The 22,272-nt window shown below is 38.4% G+C and overlaps 1 protein-coding gene across 1 annotated transcript; it reads right to left on the reverse strand.

The window, feature by feature from the left end:
• Nucleotides 1-3,265: 3,265 nt before the first annotated feature.
• On the reverse strand, nucleotides 3,266-5,355 carry LOC146573219 (E3 SUMO-protein ligase ZBED1-like). The gene is made up of 2 exons (XM_085278736.1): nucleotides 4,122-5,355; nucleotides 3,266-3,957 (listed from the first exon to the last, which is right to left on the reverse strand). Exons 1-2 carry the CDS (start codon nucleotides 5,186-5,188, stop codon nucleotides 3,282-3,284), a joined length of 1,743 nt encoding a protein of 580 aa, XP_085134862.1. The 5' UTR covers nucleotides 5,189-5,355; the 3' UTR covers nucleotides 3,266-3,281.
• Nucleotides 5,356-22,272: the final 16,917 nt, after the last annotated feature.

Consider the following 22,272-nt stretch of genomic DNA (forward strand, 5'->3'; position numbering starts at 1 on the left):
CCCACATTATGTGTATGAGAAAACATTAGAAAAACAAATTTTCTAGAGAGATATTTTATGTTGATTGCAATCAAATTTGAATGAGGTTGAAGCGTTATAATTGTGATTCAGTGATGAGCTCATTCTCAGAATAGCTGAAAAATAAATAAATAAAATAATCCCAGTTAAAATATTCAGTAAACACAGTTAACAGCAGTTTAATAGTATGGTAAATAAAAATGCACATTTATTAGGTGTTTGAATGTCTTCCTGCCATAGGTTATAACAGGTGCCGGGTGTAACATGTTCCAAAGTATAGCACGTTAATATTGTGTCCTGTTCTCCTAGAGTGTTGTCTGTCTCCTAGAACCTCTTCCATGCTCTTCTGACAATGGATCATATTGATGTACCATCCTGGAGGAGTTGGACTACCTGTGCAACATCTGTAGATTCCAGGTATTATCTCATGCAACTAACAGTGAAACTGACCCTAGCCAAATGTGAAACTGGTTTAAAACAGTTTCACTGGTTTAAAACAGCCAGAAAAGAGAAGAGGGAGGGGGAAAATGTCAGCAGCCTCCAACTGCAAAACCATTCCCAGTGGACTAGTTGTTCATTTCATTAACACCACTGAAACTGATTAATAACATTATCTGCTATTTTTGTGTTGATATGCTAACTGACCACATCAATATCCAAGACTGTTCATTTATTTACTTATAGCAGTGTACTCGTTTGTAACAAGATGGCATAAAGGAGGAATTTAGTGAAGGAATCTACTGTAAGCATCAACATCTTAAACTGAAATTAATCTCTGCTACACAAACCTAACACTGACCATGAACATCATACCCACTGTGCACCAGTCCAAAATAGAGCTTTACACACAGTATAGAAAACAAATCTGTTTGTTTTACTTTAAAATTCTCACTATTTTAATGCAAACTTGTAATAAGTTAGTATATCTCAGTTTGTTCTCCAGAATGTTTCACAATGTTAAAAAAAAAAACAACTTCCTGTCATATACAGATCCAATATCTGATTTAAAAATATTGACGACTGCCAGTGCTACACTTCAGCCTCCTAGTAGCTACACCTATATATTATTTTTAAAATCCTATGTTGTCATTGTTCTCAAGTTCTTCTCAAGTTATCACATTGACAAGATTTTTTAGAAAACTTCACCTCTGACCGCTGAGGTCAAAGTCACCAGGATTCAAACTCATCTGAGATTTTTAGCAGATGCATCTATAGTATCAGTTTCAAACTCTTATATTACCTCTTTCATAAGTTGTCACATTCACAAAATTTTCAGAAAACTTGACCTCCAGCCTTGACCTTGAGATGGAGCTCAGTAAGATTTTTAGGTATGGTATCAATTTAAAACTCCTATCTTGCCTCGTTCTCGAGTTATAGCATCCACAAACTTGAGTGTCCATGCCGCCCGTCTGTCTAAATGACTCCCAATGGGGTGACAACAATACCCCATCATCTTTTCATGGCTGAGAGGTAAAAACTGAGGACATTGCACATAAGCTTTAGAGTTCCCATTTACAAATGCCACTCAGCAGTTCTTTCCTTTGAATATAACCTCCCTTGTTTCGCTCCTGTCCTGTCTTTCTGACATCTTTCTCCATCTCTCATCCTTTTCTCTCCCTGGGAAATACAGTAGATGTAGCTTTAGGTAGCAGACACAGTGTGTGACAAACTGCATTTGTGTAACAAATTTGTGTTTGCTGAGATTTGGTGAGCCATTAAAAATGTTGTATTTGAAATTAATTGCCACAACACATTAATCCATTTACGCTCAATCCTCTTCTGTAGTGCTAGCTAGATGCTGAAGTAACACAATGACAACTTGACAACTATACACTATATGTGTCGCGCTGCTCCTAAATAATGCTCCATCAAATGACGTCTGATGTACCGCCGGTGTGCCAGCATCCCGTGACACACCGGCCCCACCTACCTGTGCTGAAAACAGAAGCAAACCCATGACACCACACCAGAGAAATCCCACCAACTCCTAATATAAGTGATGGATACACCTATACGATTGTTTATTTTTTATGTTACTCTCCATTTAGACTCGAATTGGTATGTTTGAAGTAATATCCTCAAATTCCTCAAACCTAAAGTAACAAGCCTGTTTTGAAAATGTAAGGAGTAGAAAATATAGGTATTTGTGTAAAAAGTTGTCAGAAAAATAAACACTCAAATAAAAAAATTCTACTTAAATACAATGATTTGGTGCTTGTACTTGCCATCTCTGTTCTGTCAGTACACTATTTTCTCCTTAACGCGTGAGCCAGTCTAAAAGAAATTTTGCACGATCATTGTGACACATATAGTGATTATTAGCATCTATATGTTTTAAAAAAATATTTATGATAAGTGACACTTCCCAATATAAAGCATCTTGAGGCAACTGTTGTTGTGACTTTGCACTATATAAATAAAACAGAATTCAATTTAATTGAATTTTGGGGATTTTCCTATATATTTTCAGAATTTCATCATCCCCTTGTGTGCAATGTTACGTTCTCTGTTTGAACTTATCATATCACGTTCAATGTAGATTACCGATGTGTAACTTAGGTCACCATTTTTATTTTATTTTTTTTAAATATGTGACTTTTTTTTTTCACCACAGAGTATGGAAAGACAAACTTGCAGTACTGTAACCTCCATTTCTGTCTGTACCTTTTTCTATAGTACAATCACTGTGATGATCGCTTTAAATTCTCTTTGGGCTACTTATCAACTTTGGGTTATGTTGTTAGTTTTGTGTTCACATTTTGTGGAACTGTAACCAAAGGTTTATATTCTTAACTGGTAATGCATCTCGGGTCATTTTATGGAGTAACACGATAATAATGTAATAAGTAGTGCTGTCAATAGATTAAAAAAAATTAACTAACTAATCTCACAATTTTCTGTTATTAATTGCGATTAATCTCAATTACTTTATTAATAGCCTGGCTCCAATTACATTTTTTTTATTCTTTATATTTTAAGATTGTAACAGACATTTATGCAACACAATGAAGTAAATGCAGAATAAACACAAAGAATGTATGCTGAAATTCAAAGAGAATTTTAATAGTTTTCATCAATCTTTAACACAGTGAAAACTTACAAAAAACCTTTAAGGCCATCAACAGTGACTGAACCCAGGCCTACAGGTTAAAGTGAATATCATAACAATAAAGGGTGCACAAAACTCAGTATTTAAAACACAAAAAGACACAGCTGAAAACCCAGAATGTTGAACATTTTTCACTTCAAAGGAGCAATCTGGATTAGTCCTTCTTTGCACTCAGCCAGTTACTGAGGCAGACTATTCTGTTTACATTGTCTGATGACAAAGAAGCACGCTTCTTTTGAATGATGTGACCTGAGAGTGAGAATAATCTCTCACAAGGCACTGTGGTTGCAGGGGTTGACAGGTACTTGCGTGCAATAGGTGCCAGCCTGGCATGTGCCCCTTCTCTCTTTAACCACCACTGTAGTGGACACTCTCCTATGTCAATTTTGGGCTCTGCTTTGTACAGATTCAGACAGCAGTCTATAGCATCTTCCTCTTCCTCTTTATCTGAATCAGGAGAACCCAGCAAGCAGATGGACATCTTGCTCTTCTTTGGTGAGGGTTCCTCTGTTGTCTGAGCAGATGGTTGGTGTGCATCCGTCTCTGACATCAGAAGGTCATGTACTGATGCCCACACCTCTCTTCTTTCATCTTTGGAAAGGCATTTAAGATCTTTAAACCTGGGATCAAGGGCAGTAGCGATCTTCAGCCATGTGAGATTGCTGCTGTCCCTCCGCTGAGCTAGGTCTGTGGTAAAAATCTTCTTAAACCTCAAAACGTAGACTGGGTCATCATCTGAGGGCTCCATAATCCTGAACAAATGACACAAGGCTGGCAACACCATGGAACAAGAGACATACCGCTCTCCTCCCAGCAGTTCGGTAACATATCTGCAATAGAAAGATCAAGTCTGTATTTTTCTATTAATCACACAGAGACAAACATAAAAACTACATATGAAAATACACAGAGAGGTGGAGGTGGAGAACATACTTGAAAACAAAGCTAGAATGCAAAGATAGACACACAATCATGAGAAACAAAATGTATTTACCTGCAAGGTTCCAGTAGTTCCTCCAGCTTTTGCAGTCTGCCAAGCTCCTGGTCAGTCAACATAGTCACCTTGCTGTTTTGTTGAGTCAGGATGGTGGTCAGCCCAAATTTGTTTCTCTGGATCCGCTTGATCATCTCTAGGGTGGAGTTCCATCTTGTTGGAACGTCCTGAACAAGCGGTTCTGTTTGATGTCCATGTGCAGCTTGCTGTGCCTTTAATTCCTGAGCATTTGCTGGACTATGCTTAAAATGTCCAACAATCTTGCGACATTTGGCCAGAGCCCTTTCAAATGCGCTGTCATTAAGAGAAACTGTGACCGTTCTTTGCAGAATGTGGGCCATGCAGGGCATGTGTTCAAATGGAAGTAGTCTGGCGGCTGCAACCATGTTACGAGCACTGTCGGTGCCAAGCGTGGTTACCTTGTCCTTGATTTTCCATTCGTTTGCAACATTCAGAAAATGGTCAGCACACGCCTCAGCATAGTGTCTCTCTTCAGTTTTACTCACTGTTAGTGCAAACGATTGCATAGTCCAGTCGTTATCAATAAAATGCGCCATGACCCCCAAGTAATTATCGTTGTTCACCGAAGTCCAGTGGTCTCCGGTGAGAGCGACATTCCTTACTTGCACAAGCTTGCTGGACTGCTGAGCCCTCTGGTCCCCATACAAAGTGTGCAGTCTCGACACAATGGTTCCTCTCGAGGGCAGATTGTAACACTCATCTCCTGATGCAGCATGAATGACTTCTCTCAGTCCATCATCTTCTACTATGCTAACTGGTCGGCAGTTTTTAGCTATCCAAACAACCAAGGAATTGGTTACCTTTTCTCTCACATTTTTTGTTATTCGTCCACAAGCACCATACTCCTGAAGCGTAGACTGGCGAGGTCCCGTAGAGGTGGATTCAGTTGGGTGTTTTGCTCTCAGGTGATACGCCAGTGATGAACTGCTTCTGTGGTACTTGAATTCAGCTTTGCAAATTGTGGATCTTACTCTCGTTTTGTCCAACAAGCCATCAGGCAACTTCTTAAAGAGAAACTTTCCACCCAAAAGTCCGCCCTCGTCCATGCTTGCGTGTGTTAGCTAGTGTTAGCTAGATAGTAGCATGGTGTCACTTCTTCTTCTAATCATTTCTGTCAGGCCAAACGCCAGCATAGCACACTGTTGCCCCCTCCTCCAGAGGTGCTCATGAATTTAAAGGTCTTAGATTACAGGAAATTAATAAAAAAACAAAATCAGCGTTAAATTTTTTTAATGCATTAAACATTTTGCGTTGATCTTAACAATTAACGCGATAATTTTGACAGCACTAGTAATAAGTAATGAGTACTGTAATTAATTTCGTTCTTTGGTGATTGCTTAAGTAAGATACTGAATTACTTTTGAGAAAAATAACAAGCAATGCACAATACATTAATTTGATTTAAGTAATGACCTCAACACTATCAGATGGATATAATTTTGATGTCTGAAAAGTGAAGCCATTTCAGGAGGCCAAAATGGGTTATCTTCCTTGCTTATAAAGCAAAGTCTGATTGTATAGACAGTTATAAAACAAAAACTTATCACTTATGAGCTCAGCAAACTCATTGGCGATGAGCTTATTCTCTCGCTTTCTAGGTTTCAATCCTGTTGAACAAAATATAATGCTTGTTTTACACTAAATCAAATGATAAAACACTACTTTAGAATACCATCAAAGTTGTTACAGCCATCATTTTTAGCGATTATATATTGTTAGAAGGTCACATGAATTCACTGGATCTGGCAGTTTGGATCTAGTCAAGTTACTGTGTCACACTATTCTATACTTTGGGCAGTGAGGCACGTAAGTCGTTTCTTCTGCTTGCAGTCCCTAAGACATGAGAATGATGCTAACATTTTTATCCAATTGTCAAAGTGAGCATAAAGAAAGTTAACAAATTGAATGAAAATACAATATAAAATGTGTGACGAATTATATAGGGATAGTTAGAAATTAGGTCACTATGAGACCTCTGAACAGCATCAATGTGCCTTCCAAAGAATTATTCCTTTTTTTTGGATGCTTGAGAATGTTGTTCAAAATCTCACATAGGTGTTTTACTGTTTTGAGATCTAGTGACTACAAAAGCCATAGCATGTTATTCTCATACCGTTCGTCATACCGGTATGACGAACGCGGCCGTGACTCTGGCAGACGAGCTGAACACTTTCTATGCTCGCTTCGAGGCTGCAGCGAAGGACTCCAACAATGCTAGTGCTAGTGGCGCTAACGGCTGCAGACAGGAAGATACTGCCAGCACCGGAAACGTGCTCGTCATCTCCGAGCATGAACTAAGGAGAGCCTTCAAGAGAGTGAACACCGGGAAAGCAGCAGGACCAGACGGCATCCCAGGTCGTATCCTCAGAGACTGCGCATACCAGCTAGCTCCTGTGTTCACTGAGATATTCAACATCTCTTTATCTCAGTCGGTGATCCCCACATGCTTCAAAGAGTCCATCATTGTTCCTGTCCCGAAGAAACCCCACCCTGCTTCTCTCAATGACTATCGCCCTGTAGCCCTCACCTCAGTAGTGATGAAGTGTTTTGAACGCCTGGTCAGAGACTTCATCATTTCTTCACTACCAGACACACTGGACCCACTACAGTTCGCTTACCGTCCAAATCGTTCCACAGACGATGCCATCTCTCATCTCCTCCACACATCACTTACCCACTTGGACACTAGAAGGGGGGATTATGTTAAAATGTTCTTCATAGACTACAGCTCTGCATTTAATACCATAATTCCCTCCACACTCACCACCAAGCTGGAGCATCTGGGACTCAGCTCATCTATGTCTCAGTGGATCTCCAACTTCCTAACTGGCAGACCACAGGCAGTAAGGATGGGCGGACATATCTCAGCCTCCACCACTCTCAGCACTGGAGCCCCCCAGGGGTGTGTTCTGAGCCCCCTGCTGTACTCTCTGTACACATATGACTGTGTGGCCACTACCAGCTCCACCACCATCATCAAGTTTGCTGACGACACCGTCGTGGTGGGCCTGATCTCTGACAACAACGAGGCAGCCAACCTGAAGGAGATTAGGAATCTGGAGAACTGGTGCCAGAGGAACAACCTCCTTCTAAACGTCAGTAAGACAAAGGAGCTGATAGTGGACTTCAGCACTAAGCAGGAGAGGAACTACCAGACCCCTGTCATCAACGAGTGCCCAGTGGAGAGAGTGGACAGCGATTCCGCTCCCTGAAGACCAACACAGAGAGACTGAGGAGGAGCTTCTTCCCGCAGGCGATATGGTCTCTCAATCACACCACCACACAGTACTGACCCACACATATAGTTCTTACACACACACTGGACATTCTGGACATTGTTTTCACTTCATCACTTAAATCACTTTAAGCATATTTGCACTGCACAAGACATCATATGGATTGCACAACACTGGTCACTATATTCTTCATTTCCAGTTAATACTTGTACAGCTGCTGTTATTGTGTATATATTTATTTATTTATTTATTTATATTTCTTCATACATTCTTATATAGTTCTATACTGTGTATTGTGTATTTTGTTGGACAGTTATTTTATTTTCAACTTTAATTTATATATTTTATCTTATTCTTTCCCAGTTAAATTTACCCTTCATTCTAATTTGTGTTGTACAGTTATTTCATTTTTAACCTTCATTTTTTATATTTTATTCCTTCCTAGATAAAATTTACCCTTTTTAATTTTTCATATTTATTTCCTATCTTATTCATAGCCTTTTCCTTTTTTTTTTTCTTTAGGTCACGAGCAGTTGTCTAAGCATTTCACTGCATATTGTACTGTGTATGACTGTGTACGTGACAAATAAAATTTGAAATTTGATCTGAATATTATTGACCCATTCGGTAACAACAGATGTCCTGTGTGTAAAGACATTTTTATTCTAGAAGAGCTCACTTCCATTAAAATACCAGTTTTTCAACACATGGTACATATTTTCAGTGCCTTCTATCTAAGGGGCAAACTTGACCCAAACCATGCCAGTAAAACGCCTTCCTCTTTATGCAAGGTTGTATAAACACTATTTTTAAGTCACATATGAACTACTCACTATAGTGCTATTTTTCTGGTAAGTGATAGACTTGGATATATTAGATCAAATGGGAATATCTAACCAGTGAGCTCACAGCCCATTCAATATCAGCGTGACATGCTGACAAGATCAAAGAAAACCTACACACTGTCTGAACTTTGTTCTGCATTTTTTTCAGACGGTGTATTAGGCAGACTACTTACTTGTTGCTCAATCATCAAAAACAGGACCTGCTCTATTGATGATATGGTTCAGAACTGATGAAACCAAAAGCCCAAAATATATGCCTCAGAGTTGATCAAAGTCTTTTTCTGCACAATACACAATATAGAATATCAGTGAAGCTGCTCCACTGGGGGCATTATGATAAAGGGAAATCTAAGGCTTGGTTATTTTGTTCCATGACCTGTTGACTTTCATGTTGATTTTAAAAGGTTTTAAAAGTCATACTGGAGACAGACTGGCCTACATAAATGCTAAAGCATTACTAAATGGACCTTGTCTTTTTTAACTTGGAAAAAAAAACAAATTATCATGTAGCTGCTACGCCATTGCACTTCTTTTAGAAATAAATTCTAATGGTCTTCTATCTTTGAAGCTGTGAAAAACAGTTATTAAAGAGTACAGACTGGAAGCAGGAGTTTGATGTTCAGTAGTTTCATTTTAATAAAGAGAGACAGAATCAAAAATTAGAGAACACCCCCCGCTCCAAATTACATAAAAACTATGAACTGGTTTGCATGTCAATTGAGTGAAATACATATTTGACCCCTTTCAACCATGGGCACAGAGATGACAGTTAATCAATCAATAGATGCTTCTGATCTCAACTTTTTGCATGTATAAAACACACCTGTCCACATAATCACTTTCTACCATTTCAACCTCCACCACAATGGTCAAGACCAGCGGTCCACAACCCCCGGGCCACCGTGCCGCGAGAGTTGAGGCACGGGTGTGAACTTTATGGTTTTCAGGTTTTTATCATGAACTCTGTTTCCCTGGGTCTTTTCCCGTGTTGTAGTTCTGTGTCTTATTTTGAAAGAAATATTTACGCATTACCATAGCGACCAGAGAGCATTAAGGGGCAGAGAGGAGGATATTACTCTCAATGTTGTTGGCGCATTTCAGGAGTACGCTGCTAATAATAATAATAATGGATTGGATTTATATAGCGCTTTTCAAGGCACCCAAAGCGCTTTACAATGCCACTATTCATTCACTCACACATTCACACACTGGTGGAGGCAAGCTACGGTTGTAGCCACAGCTGCCCTGGGGCAGACTGACAGAAGCGAGGCTGCCATATCGCGCCATCGGCCCCTCTGGCCAACACCAGTAGACATAGGGTAAAGTGTCTTGCCCAAGGACACAACGACCACGACAGAGAGCCCAGGGATTGAACCGGCGACCTTCCGGTTACAGATGCGCAACAGAAAATATTTGGAGAGACCTAAGACGCCAAAAATCAGCCAAGAAACCAAGATTTAGTGAGCTCCTGTAAAGAGATGTGGGCAGAGTCCCTCCTGAGATGTTTGCAATCCTGGTCACTACACTACAAGAAATATTTTGTGCTTCTCAACAAGTGATCCACCATCATAAAATTAGAGATGTTTGATGGTTGTGAGTGAGTGGCCAAACTTACAAATTCCACATGGGGGCACATAATTATTCTCCCAAATGGACAACAAACTGTAGCTTGCTTGTTTAATTCTGTCATAAAAACCAAAACGTGTCTAGACAGAACATAATGTAATCACTATTTATTGACTAAAAAAATTAATATTATTAATAGTATTAATATTTACAGTTACTTTTAGAAGATTCTCCTCAACTGTTCAGTCACTGGATGATTCCTCTTCTGTCCATTGTGATCCACAAACTCACCTTTAATAAGAAGATTGTAATGTAAGTCCTTTTTGTAAAAGCTTACAGCCACACAATATTTCATTGTTCTATTAGGACACTGTATCTTCCTCAATTTATGTTCCCTTTTTTGAAAAGCATTACCACCATGAAATACTATACTGTACATAGACACAGTTGTTCAATAGTAATGCATAATTCCTCTTAGGCTTATATGGCTCAAGGCTCTTTCTTCCCTTCCTGAGGTGTCGTCAGTGGGCCTTTGATGGAAAAACATGGCGTGTTAAGAAAAAAGGGAGCAAATGAGCATTTATGTTTTTATTCCTGCTGAGTATTGTATTGTTAAATGCTAATGGGAGATCAAAGTGGGTCTTTGTTCTGTGAAACATTTGTTGAAGTCTTGTCTACTTACTGTTTACGTTGGAAAGGAAATAAACTTTTCTTTTGACAACAGCTTCTAAAGGAAAACCAGAAAAATTGTAGATTGAGGCATGTACATCTGCTGAAAATGTATACACAAAAGAAGAGACTGAGACACAAGCAGTGGAGGGAAAAATTGATATCTCATACTGTCAGTCACAATGGGAAACCCCTTGTGTGATACCCCTGTGGCACTTTACCCCCACATTGCCAGTGGAGACAAGAGGAAACAAGCCACATCCGCCCTCAGAGAGAAGAATCAAGGTTTTTCCTGGCCGGCAAGTAGAGTTGTGAATAAAAAATGTCAGGAAGCAAAACTAAATAAAACTACATAAGCATGCTTGTAGAAAACCCAAATAGGGAACCTTTGGATGTCATTACATCATTTTTTGTAATCTGAATTATATCTGCATTGAAAAAACCTTTAAAAACAAACAAACATGAATAGAGGTACCCTGCTGCTTGGAGATATGGTGGGCAGGTTCTGGCATATACAGTGATTAAAAAATACTTCCTACTGATACATGCACATGGACACGAGCCAGAACATGTTTTATCAATCGGTTGACATTCACCATGACCTCCATGACGAAAATCCCAAAACACATAAGTTCTTTTCTCTTTTTTTGCTGATGTGCATATTAAGGAAACACAAACTCGAGTACATGTACAATGAATATATCACACTGAAAAGGTCTCATCTAGTATGAGATTTCAAATAAAATATCTATTTAGAAAGACACTGAGTTCATGTATTTGTGTGTGTGTGTGTGTGTGGCTATTCAGCTACTTCATTTACTTTAGAGAGTGAATTGTGCAATATTTCTTTTACAGTACATTTTCAAACCAAAGGCTAAGGCCATCTATTGCTATACTATTCTGCGGACCGTCTCTTTCTTCCTCTTTCGCACATGTGCACATGCACACATAAAATTACACAAATCACAGGTTTCCTATTCACAGTCATTGTGTATTACTTGCAGCAAGCATTAACAGTGTCAAAAATGACGTGACTTTCTCCTATTTAATAACACTGACTAACATCAGAGGTAATGGAGTGAATGGATGCAGCTTGACTTTAAAGATAATACTTTCAAACGAGACTCCCCAGACCCCAGTCAAATGGAGCTAGTATATCAAAAGACTCCCCATTACAGTAACTATGCATCTCCTGTGGTTTCCTCTCACTGTATTGCCACTTAAAATATGTAGCAACAAGGAATAAGGTGACAAGGCTACCTCTTGGCAGTCTGGGTCTGTCTGAATTTCAAAGAAGCTCTTTGAAAGGAAGTTGTTTTTATTGGAAGCATGAGTTGGTGCAAAAATAAGGGCCAAAAAAGAGAAGAATTGATTCTGTTGGTATTGCTGGAAAAGCAAGAGAAAATGGGCTATAGAAGAATTTTTTCTGACTTTGTCTATATTTTGTTGTCTGTGCACCACATCTGTTTTGTACCAAGTTGAAAAGAAATCAACAGCCTTTTCCCCTTTTTCTCTTTGTATTTAATTTCACTCAGCCTTTGAGGTTCTCATGAGTGAATAACCATGAATAACCAATAGAGAATGAAAAAGCTAGAAACGTCAAATGTCTCCTTACCTGGGGTGGCAGAATTGGAGCTGCATGGTTCAAACTTTTTAGGCATAATCAAGCATTCTAGGTTTTATCGACAAACACAAGAACACAAACAACAAACAACCCTACAGGAGCACTGAGAGCAAAAACGTGTCAGCCAACCAGAAGCGGGTCTCTAAGGTTACATGTTGTATTTAATCCCCTGAACCCCCAATAGGCCCGATGGAAGAATTTTGTTGATGTCTTGGGCTGTCTACACTGTGTGTGTGTGTGTCCAGTTCCTTCCCTCGAGCCAAAGTTAAACTCCTGTGACATCAGCAGCCATGTCTTATTTCCTTATTACAAAGGTCCCACTGTAACGCAGTGTGTCAGAGCAGGGACTTCTTTCTCACAAACACACACATGCTCATTAGCACACATAGTGTATCTCCATCTCACACGTACATGTGCACACACACACACACCTACAGACACACACATGCGCATGCACGCGCGCACACACACACACACACACACACACATACGGACACACACACATTCATCAGAAGGAGTAAGCAGGAGATCAGAAAAAGGCACAAAAACAAATTAAACCAAGCACAAGATAGGCCTTTCATTATAATTACCATATTCAATAAAACACAGATTAGATAAAGGAAGAGAAGCTCTGGGAAGGAGGAAAGGGTTTCTGTCTGTGTGTGTGTGTGTGTGTGTGTGTGTGTGTGTGTGTGTGTGTGTGTGTGTGTGTGTGTGTGTGTGTGTGTGCATGAGTGTAGGTGTCTAGGTCAGTGTATATGTGTGTGTGTATGTGTCTGTCTGTATTTGAGCATATTCCTTCACAGACTTGAAAGATGAGTAGAAGACTGTGCATAATTTACACTGTACTTTTCAAAGAGGCCAATATTCCACAGATGGTACAAATTATGGTGGATGTGCTCCTCCACTCCGTTTTACTCAAGCATCTAAAGTCTCTCTAAAGTACCGAACCTGCTGTAATTATAACATCCAATCAATTCTAAACTAATTTTAGGTTTGGCAGTTAGCTGCATGGCTGTTTTGTAGAGTTATATTTTTTCCAAGTTAGTTAACTTTGCAAGTATAAAGTTATTTACACTCACTTGATAGGCTGCATGAATTTAGTTTTCTAATATATCCAAAGAGTAGGAATTTGATTAATCTGTTATCTTTCAATCATTTTTGCTTTTTAAACATTTACATTTCCTACTGCATATTTCTTTGTGTACAATCAAACATAATTACAATGTTGCACCAGAAAAGTGGGACAATATTTTTGTTTAATGGCAGTTACAACACCTTAAATGTACATGTACTCAGGTGTACAAACATTATTGCATTATTTCAATTATCTTATACAGGACACGAATTCTTTAGCCAAGTAGCGCTGTCTTGTGCTGGACTGACATTACTATCATATATCATTTGTCTCATTTGATAATGAAGCTACTGTTAGCTGAAAAAAAAGAGTGCATGAAGGTGTGACAGCTCTAGATATATCTCGGAAAAACAAATAATTTGTTTTTCCGAGATATATCTATACATTATAATAGGCTTATAATGACTACTCTTAGTTGCAACACTTGAAAAGTGAGCATATCTGTTGAAATACTGACTAACCACTTTATGCATAAAATGTCAGAAATAAAGGAAAGAAAATGTTCATCAAAGATTTCAAGAGCCTAAGTTGATGAAATGCAAAGATCAATATATTTACATACATGTGAAACTGGAACCACAACGTTGACATAACCACATAAAATTTGCTTGATAAATAATTGTAATATTTAAATTTAAACATTCACATAAAATATTGTCATGCAGAACACTATATTGTTTAAGGGCTAATTTGGCCTTTGAATTTGAAACATCTCCAAAAGCACCCTTGATATCCTTTTAGTCCTTAGAGATAAACACTATATGTACTAAATGCATTGCTGTTATTCCTGTCATTTTGGTAATGTTGTGATTTAACAGATGACAAGACATCAGACATGACATGACTGTGACAGAATTGTTAACAAGAAAATAAAGAATAGATTATTACAACTTTAAAATTGAAGTAATGTATCCTTGTTGAAATTGGTTTGTACATTCATGACAATTTAAACCAAATTAGAAAAATAGATGGTAAAAGCCCTGGTACTGCTATGACAAAATATAATTTTTGTCATAGCAGCCTCCAATGTCATGCATTGGGGGCAATTTGGGGCTTAGGAGCTCGCCCAAGGCGATAATTGAAACACCAACCATTCAATCAGTAGATAACACATTCTACCTCCTGAACCACAGCCTCCACAAAGATATGTAACATGTAAAAATAGTTTTTTATATATACCTTTTTATGTTTGTTTGTTTGTTTGCTTGCTTTGGCTGAGTCAGAGCTGTGCAACAGCATGGCCAATAGCCTATTAAATATAGAATTACCAGCTGTGCATATAATGTAAATACTAGACATATGATTATGCCTTAGGTCTTTGTAACAGTAATTTTCACAAAGGCCTAAAATGTGTGGTTCCTAATCTATGTGTGAAAAAAGAAAACATTGTAAGTGAATATCACAGCTAAACAGAGCTAACAGTCACATACTGACAGACAGCTAGCTAACAGCAGAGTTGCTGAATGGCAGTGTATTTCATTGACTGGTTACAGATTTATGCTGCACACTGTTTAACATTTAAGGTATTGTAACTGCCATTAAACAAGTTTGCACTGTGGGACTGAACTGCATCTAGATTCTAAGTGTATTTAAAATGCTGCAATTAAAACAATTTAGTGTTATCCATTCCAGCTAAATCAGCCCTGATCCCTTTTCAAAGACTATTCCAATACAACCATTAAATGGTGCCATCCATTTAATTTAAAATTATACACAATGTTAATAGTCTACACTCACAGTAAACCTACAGAAAGTAAAGTCATTTTTTGAGTCAGTGTTATAAGCAATAGTGACATTTATTGAATCATAGGAATCAAAACTATTTGACATAATAATCAAAATTGAAAGCAAAACTAATAATTAAAAAAAAACCATATAAACTAACTGAAAGGCTCTTTTTTCTATTTAAAGTCAGCATGATATAAAATTCCCCTTGCAGTCAATTCTTCAAGCTTGGGTCCTTTAACACAGGCCTTGGAGCTTGAGGGACCTGCGAAGTATCTTAGCTGTTCCTGGGACTGCACGTTTCTGGACATAGATCTCTGATGTTGTTCCTGGGATCTGTTGGAGCCACTCACCTAGCTTAGGAGTCACTGCACCTAGTGCTCTGATTACAACTGGGACCACTGTTACCTTCACCCTCCACATCTTCTCGAGCTTTTCTCTGAGCTCTTGGTACTTCTAAAGCTTCTCGTGTTCCTTCTTCCTGATATTGCTGTCATTTGGTATTGCTACATCTATCACTATGGCCGTCTCTCTCCACTTGTCCACCACTACTATGTTTCGTTGGTTAGCTATCAGCAATTGGTCTGTCTGTATCTGGAAGTCCCACGGAATCTTGGCTTAGTCATTCTCCCACTTTGACCTCAGAACTTCCAGGCCATACTCGCCACAGATGTTTCTGTATGCTATGCCGGCCACTTGGTTATGGCGTTCCATGTATGCTCTGCCTGCTAGCATCTTGCACCATGATGTTATGTTGTCTCAAGGGCATCTTTACACAGCCTGCACCTGGGGTCTTGCCTGGTGTGATAGACCCCAGCCTCTATGGATCTTGTACTCAGAGCTTGTTCTTGTGCTGCCATGGTTAGTGCCTCTGTGCTGTCTTTCAGTCCAGCTTTGTCCAGCCACAAGTAGGATTTCTGATTGTCAGTCACTTCCTCTATAAGCTGTGTGCAGGGGCTTGTCCTTCCATGATGGTTCCTCCTCTTGCTCCTCTGCTTTCTTGGGTTTCTGCTGCCTGAGGTATTCACTAAGCACACAGTCAGTTCATGTTTGTTGTCTCATCCTGGACAGTGGTTCTGACACTCACCAGTCCTCTGCATTCTTTCGCTTAGCGTACAGTCTCAGGGTGCTCCCTCCATGTATGGTCAGGCGCGTCCTTGTATTGATGTCAGTGGCTTCTGTTTCCTGCTTTCGACATCTTATTATCGTAGTGGGGTAGCTGATCACTGGCAGGGTGTAAGTGTTGATTTCCCAGATCTTGCTCTTTCTATTTAGCTGACTCCTCAGGACTTGCCTTACCCTCTGCAGGTATTTACCCGTCTCAGTTGAAGGTATACCCAATCTGGTACTAGGGTAATGATAATGTTGTATTCTTTAGAATCATAATCAGAATACTTTATTAAACCCGGAGGAAATTATGGGGTCACAGTTGCTCCAAGACAGTAAGAACATTAATCTACTATAGTTAACCCTTTAAGACCTACCATAGAACCAAGTCCGCCAGAGCTTACTTTATATTTTTGCATGCTGTAGTGCCATTTTTGGGAGCATTTCAAGTTGCTATACATCAATACAACTGTTATAGCCCACATTTTAATAAAAGTTATGCATTAAATCCATAGTAACCACGTAAATTGCAAAAAGTGCAATAAACTAGAGAAAAATTGAAAATTGTTTTTGTTTTTGTTTTTTTTTCATATATGTCTAATTAGAGAAATTTAAGAGGCTTATCCCTCAAAAGTTTAAATACAAAAAAGTTGCAAAAAATAGTTTACAACAACAGTGTCTTCATAGTTTTATTTTTGAGATACACCAATTTTTATATACTGCAGAAAAAACTAAAAACAATCCTATAATGCAAATTTGCAAAGAAAACAGCATGTGCATCAAAACAAACTATTTAAAGCAGTGCAATCTGAGTTCTAAGCATCCTAGAAACTATTCAGAAAAGCATAAAATCAAACATGACTTATAAAAACACCAGTATAGGCTTTTAAGGCCTACAAGTAAAAAACTACATTTTCCGCGAAAATGACATCACTTCCGGTTTCGGGGAAGTCATGGTGGACATGCAATCGTTTGCACTAACGTCTATTTCAATGTAGGAAGTGTTAGGAACAGCTGATCAGATTGGCAAAGTGTGTTTCTGGAATATTGTGTTTTTGTTGCTGCAAGTGCTTTTTATGCAATTTTTGCAAAGCTATATGTGGAAGGAAACCATGACCTAGCACAAGCTGATGGCATGAGATGTAAGTACAACTCCTCCGGTTTCATATGCAAAATAAATTATTGCGCTAGCTTACGTTGTTCTGGTTCTACAGGGATTTAAAAATCCGACCCACTCCGACTGGCTTTAAAGGGTTAATTTAAAAATATAATACATTACAAAGTTACCAAAATATAACAAAATAGTCCAATAAATACAAATGCCTCTAATTATAAATATCCCAGTATGTTACACAAAACTGAATATATATAGTTGACAATGAGGCATACCATATTGACTTTGTAATTTTCTCTCTAGAGGATGTGATATTAAGTCATTTTTCTTGTAAATACAATGACTGTGTGTAGAGCTTAGCACTATCAAATGACCTATGCACAGTACAGTGCCTGAACACATCCTGTGTAGAGAGAGGACTGAAGCTGCTTCTGCTGATCTGCAGATCCTTCAGCGTCCCAGCTTCTGTTTTCTGCCTTGGGCCAACTGCTGTTGTGATTTGGTGCAAGAAAAATCTAATTGAAAAAAAAACTAACATAGTCTTAGTTGAGTGGCATGTCACATCCAGGTATTTTATGAACCTAGTAATTTAAAATAAACTAGAAATCACATCCTAAAATTTTAGACCCCCATATTTTGCATTAATCTGTTTATTTGTGTGTGTCTGTGTGTGGGTATGTATTTATGTATTACCACCCTGCGGTGATGCATTTCAGGGTGATTTATTTATTTGCTCCTTAAATTGTCAAACAAGGTCAAGCGCCCAAGTGACATTTTATCAAGACTTCTTTAGCCATTGTTTACACCCTAGCCAGACATGCACACAGATAGACACACAGGCCCACAGTCACACAGCCTTTTTATCTCCCAAACATTTACAAAGCTGTCGGTGCCCCCCTGCCAGCCAAAACTCAGCATGTCCTCCTTATAAAGTCAATGAATTTCATGCAACAGCCGTTGTGACATCTGACTATCAGTTAGAAGGGCTGTACAGTCCCATACTAATAAACCATAATCATCTCCCTGAAAAACACTCACAGCGAGACACTGAAATCCCTGCGTATGTATGCCAAACCATTTCCACATTCCAATTTCAGAAATACTCTTGTCTCTGCATTTCAAACACCGCCCAAGAATACACCTGCACAGATGCACACAGATATTGCCAATACTATGAAAGCAAGTACATGCTCAAAATGCACATATATAGACAGAGGCCCCTCCGAGTGCACACAAATTTTGTTCAGAAGTAAACACTGTTGATCAGTTTCATTCTCCTGGGTGGCTCATTGCAGCTAAGTCTCTTCCTCTGTGGGGTCTCCAACTGTGACTGAAGCAGAACTAATGCAGTTAGCCACAGAAGTCTGGCAGACGAAGTCATGAACATTGTGCTGTACCTGTGTGTGCCCACCCCACACACATACTTGCACATCCCTTCATTTTCCCTGGCACTAATGGATAAGCATGCCTGGAAATGGCAACAGGACTCTACATTGAAAAGGACATGATATTTTTTTTTCCCTGTGATATGTGTGGGCAATTTTGACTGCGTGAGTCCAGCTGGAATATTTTCTCTGGTTTCAAGCTTGTATGGAAATGTATGTATGCTGCTGATTGGTGTGGGCAGTGATAAACACAGCTACACTAATGGGGTAAAAGTAAAAATAATAAAATGGAGTGTGCAGCATTTGGGAAAAGGTTATGTTTTGCCCTAAGGTCAGAAGGATGACACTTTAACTAATTAGAGGGGCACTTGGGTCAACAACAAAAGTACTTTCAAGGTACTTAACCTGACCATACCAGGTGCCCCCTTTGCCACCAGCTATTATATTAAGGCAAAAATGGAGCGCAAAAATATCACATCAGTGCACACACATACCTGATAAATGAATGTTTAAGAAAACAATTTGGCAAAATGGTGACAATCGTCCATCCCCCGTGCATACCACTGCTGGAGGCACAGTCACAGTTAGAATAATCACCTCTTGAAAGGGTACTTCAGTAATTCAGTGTTGAAAATTTACAAAGTTGTGGGAATTGGTTGAACAGGTTTAAAATCAATGGTAAAGTCAATCAGTTAACGATTTTCTGCCTTTTTGTCTCTCAGATGGGTCAAAGATTAAAAGGCATTAGATCCTTCATGTCCAAAAAATACAAATTATGCTATATAATAATTCTTTATAAATACAAATATGTTAAAATACAAGCAATGCGATGCAGGTGTCCCTGGTCAAATTGACTTTAGATGCATTTTGCAACTGTTTTCACAGGAGTATATCACAAGGGGAGTAAGTTGACCTTTGTATGTAAAATAAACATAAATAAAAGCAGACAGACAAATAAAAAACAAATAATTTTCAAAACCCCATGTTTTGGTCTACAGAGAACTGCATGAAAACAAAACCACAAGAGGAGACAGTTTCCACAAATATTACAGAGCTCAAGAGATAATAAAACCAATAACAGGACTAGGAAATGGGGGGTTGGAGCGTGCCAGAGCAACCCAAGAACAAACTTAGATAATAAAGGAGCAGTTTACCAAGAAGAGTTTTATGTTTATGCTTTATTTAATTAGGTTTTCATACTATGTATACATATTTTAAGCAAAAAAATTTTCTGTCCTTAACATGAACTCTACTTAATTTAGGAACGCTTCTGATTTAAGATCCGTCTAAAAATTCAGAAATACAACTCTTTGTCTAATACTTTGTGAAATTAGTGAAAAAACATGAATATTAATATAAAATATTAAAAATATTGTCCCATATTATATCCTTCGTTTTTACCTTGGGAACTAGTAACAAACAGCCGAATATTTCTTAGTATTTTTCATCCCAGACTACATTGAGAACATTGTCAGGTCTGAACAGAAAACTGTATGTATCTCAGCCTGTGATGGATTTCCGGAAAGGTACTTGAGTTTAAAAATGGAATGAAAAACCCAAGTCTCTGAAATGGAGTCATTGTTTTGTAGTACCTGTGAGAGGCACAGAACTCAGTGCAAAAGTGACTCTGAAACATGGTTAGTTTGAAGGGCTGATATTGATGATGGTGGTGGTGGGAAAAGAGAAGGGGAAGGGCAGGGTGTCAGTGAACTAGCTCCAAATAAATGGATTTCAAGCATAAAAACACATTTCTTTTTTAACAAGCTTTATAGCTGTGGTTAAATACAATCATCTAAAAATGCTAGTGAGCCTGTAATGCTTTGATGTGGAGACTGACTGATGTTTCTGTGTAATGTCCACCATCTTAGTTTAACCTAAGATTTGCTAATCATCTCTAAACTTAGACTACTGATTATACTAAAGAGAATACCAGTAGTTTTGCAAGTCATAAACTGCAGTATTTAAAAAAAAGTTTAAAAAAGATAATTAAAGGCCTACATGATAACTTTCTAATTTTAAATTATGAAATTCGTTAGAATTTTAAATTTGTGGACCTTGACCATCATTTCATATTAAAGCAGACATTTCTGACAGACTGACGGACATAATAAAGGGTGTCACTTCAATGTGATTCTATACACACAGCATATATATATATATATATATATATATATATATATATATATGTGTGTGTGTGTGTGTGTGTGTGTGTGTGTGTGTGTATGTGTGTGTGTGTTTGTGTGTGTTTTTTTTATTAAATCTGGTGTTTGTGCTTGTATTTTGTTGGTTTTTTTTTTTTTTGTATTTTAACTTATTAGAATCTATTTTAATCTATTGTTTTATTGATGTCTTTTTCTCTTTGTAAAGTGACCTTGGGTTTTAGAAAGGCACACTCAAATAAAATGTATTGTTGTTGTTATTATTATTATATAATTCCCCTCTTGCCTCTACGGGTGGTCTATCCTTCCAGCTTGGGTCCTCTAACAGAGGCCTGGAAGTTTGAGGGTCCTGCGAAGTATCTTAGCTGTTCCTAGGACTGCACTTTTCTGGACATAGATCTCTGATATTGTTCCTGGGATCTGTTGGAGCCACTCGCCTAGTTTAGGAGCCACTGCACCGACTAGAACTGGGACCACTGTTACCTTCACCCTCCACATCTTCTCGAGCTCTTCTCTGAGCCCTTTGTACTTCTTCAGCTTCTCGTGTTCATTCTTCCCGATGTTGCTGTTATTCTGTATCGCTACATCTATCACTATGGCCGTCTTCCTCTGCTTGTCTACCACCACTATGTCCGGTTGGTTATCCACCATCATTTTGCTCATCTGTATCTGGAAGTCCCACAGGACTGTGTAGCTCGGCCAATCTCCACCACTCTAAGGGGCATCTCCCAATATACATTATTTATTTATTTATTTTTGCAATGTGTGGAAACTCAACAAGATCATCCATATGCCTGTCTGATGTGACAACAGGTACCAATCATCTCACTTTATATGCCTTGAATACAATTTTTTACTTGCAGTTTGACTTTGTGCTTGGGACACAAGCATATATCACTGTTGTGCTTATAGAGCATGGTGAAAAATCACTTGAGAAGAGAATTTAATTAATGACTTGTGCTACTTGAGACCAAATGAGTGTTTCCCTAATCTTTTAGCGTGCATGATAAATATACCTGTCTGAGTACTGCTGAAGACATGTCATATTAAATATCATTTAATGGTGTTTTTGCTTTAGAAAAAACAGGCTCTGGTGACAGCAAGAGAAACATATTGGTGTGCTCACTGTTTTGTTTTTTCATGCTCACTAATCTGATACACTACGATTGTTGTCTGTGATACCTTTGAGTCACTTGGTCAGTAGCTGGTAGGCAGGTCTGGTAATGCACAGACATAAAAATCTACACATGTCTTTATCAGATGTGCTTTATTATTGCACTAGGCTCTTATTTCAACGCCAATCACTGCAAAAGCAAACCAAGAACCTGGCAAAATAACTATATATTTTCTAGGCTTCGGTTTCAAAGAATCAATATGTGAATTCAAAATGCACTTCTTGCAAGAGTTTGCTTCATCATAAAGAAAACAATGTGCCAATAACAATATCTGCCTACTGTTGTTTGCGATCGCTTGTCTCTTCGAACAAAGAAGCTTTTGGCCAAATGCAGAGAACAAAAACACGCAAATTATAGTACATCAATGTGCTGCCTGGAGGGATCCAT

Source organism: Mchenga conophoros, linkage group LG6 (genome assembly GCF_057382185.1).
Source record: "Mchenga conophoros isolate Kocher_MC1m ecotype Shallow Benthic linkage group LG6, M_conophoros_male_GT1.1, whole genome shotgun sequence".
Taxonomy (NCBI): Eukaryota; Metazoa; Chordata; class Actinopteri; order Cichliformes; family Cichlidae; genus Mchenga; species Mchenga conophoros.

Bases quoted from the DNA above. Each gene is read 5' to 3' on its own strand.
- LOC146573219 (XM_085278736.1), bottom strand. From the start codon at position 5,188: ATGGACGAGGGCGGACTTTTGGGTGGAAAGTTTCTCTTTAAGAAGTTG. The intron at 3,958-4,121 runs GTAAATACATTT...TTTCTATTGCAG, and splicing joins GAACTACTGGAACCTTGCAG to ATATGTTACCGAACTGCTGG.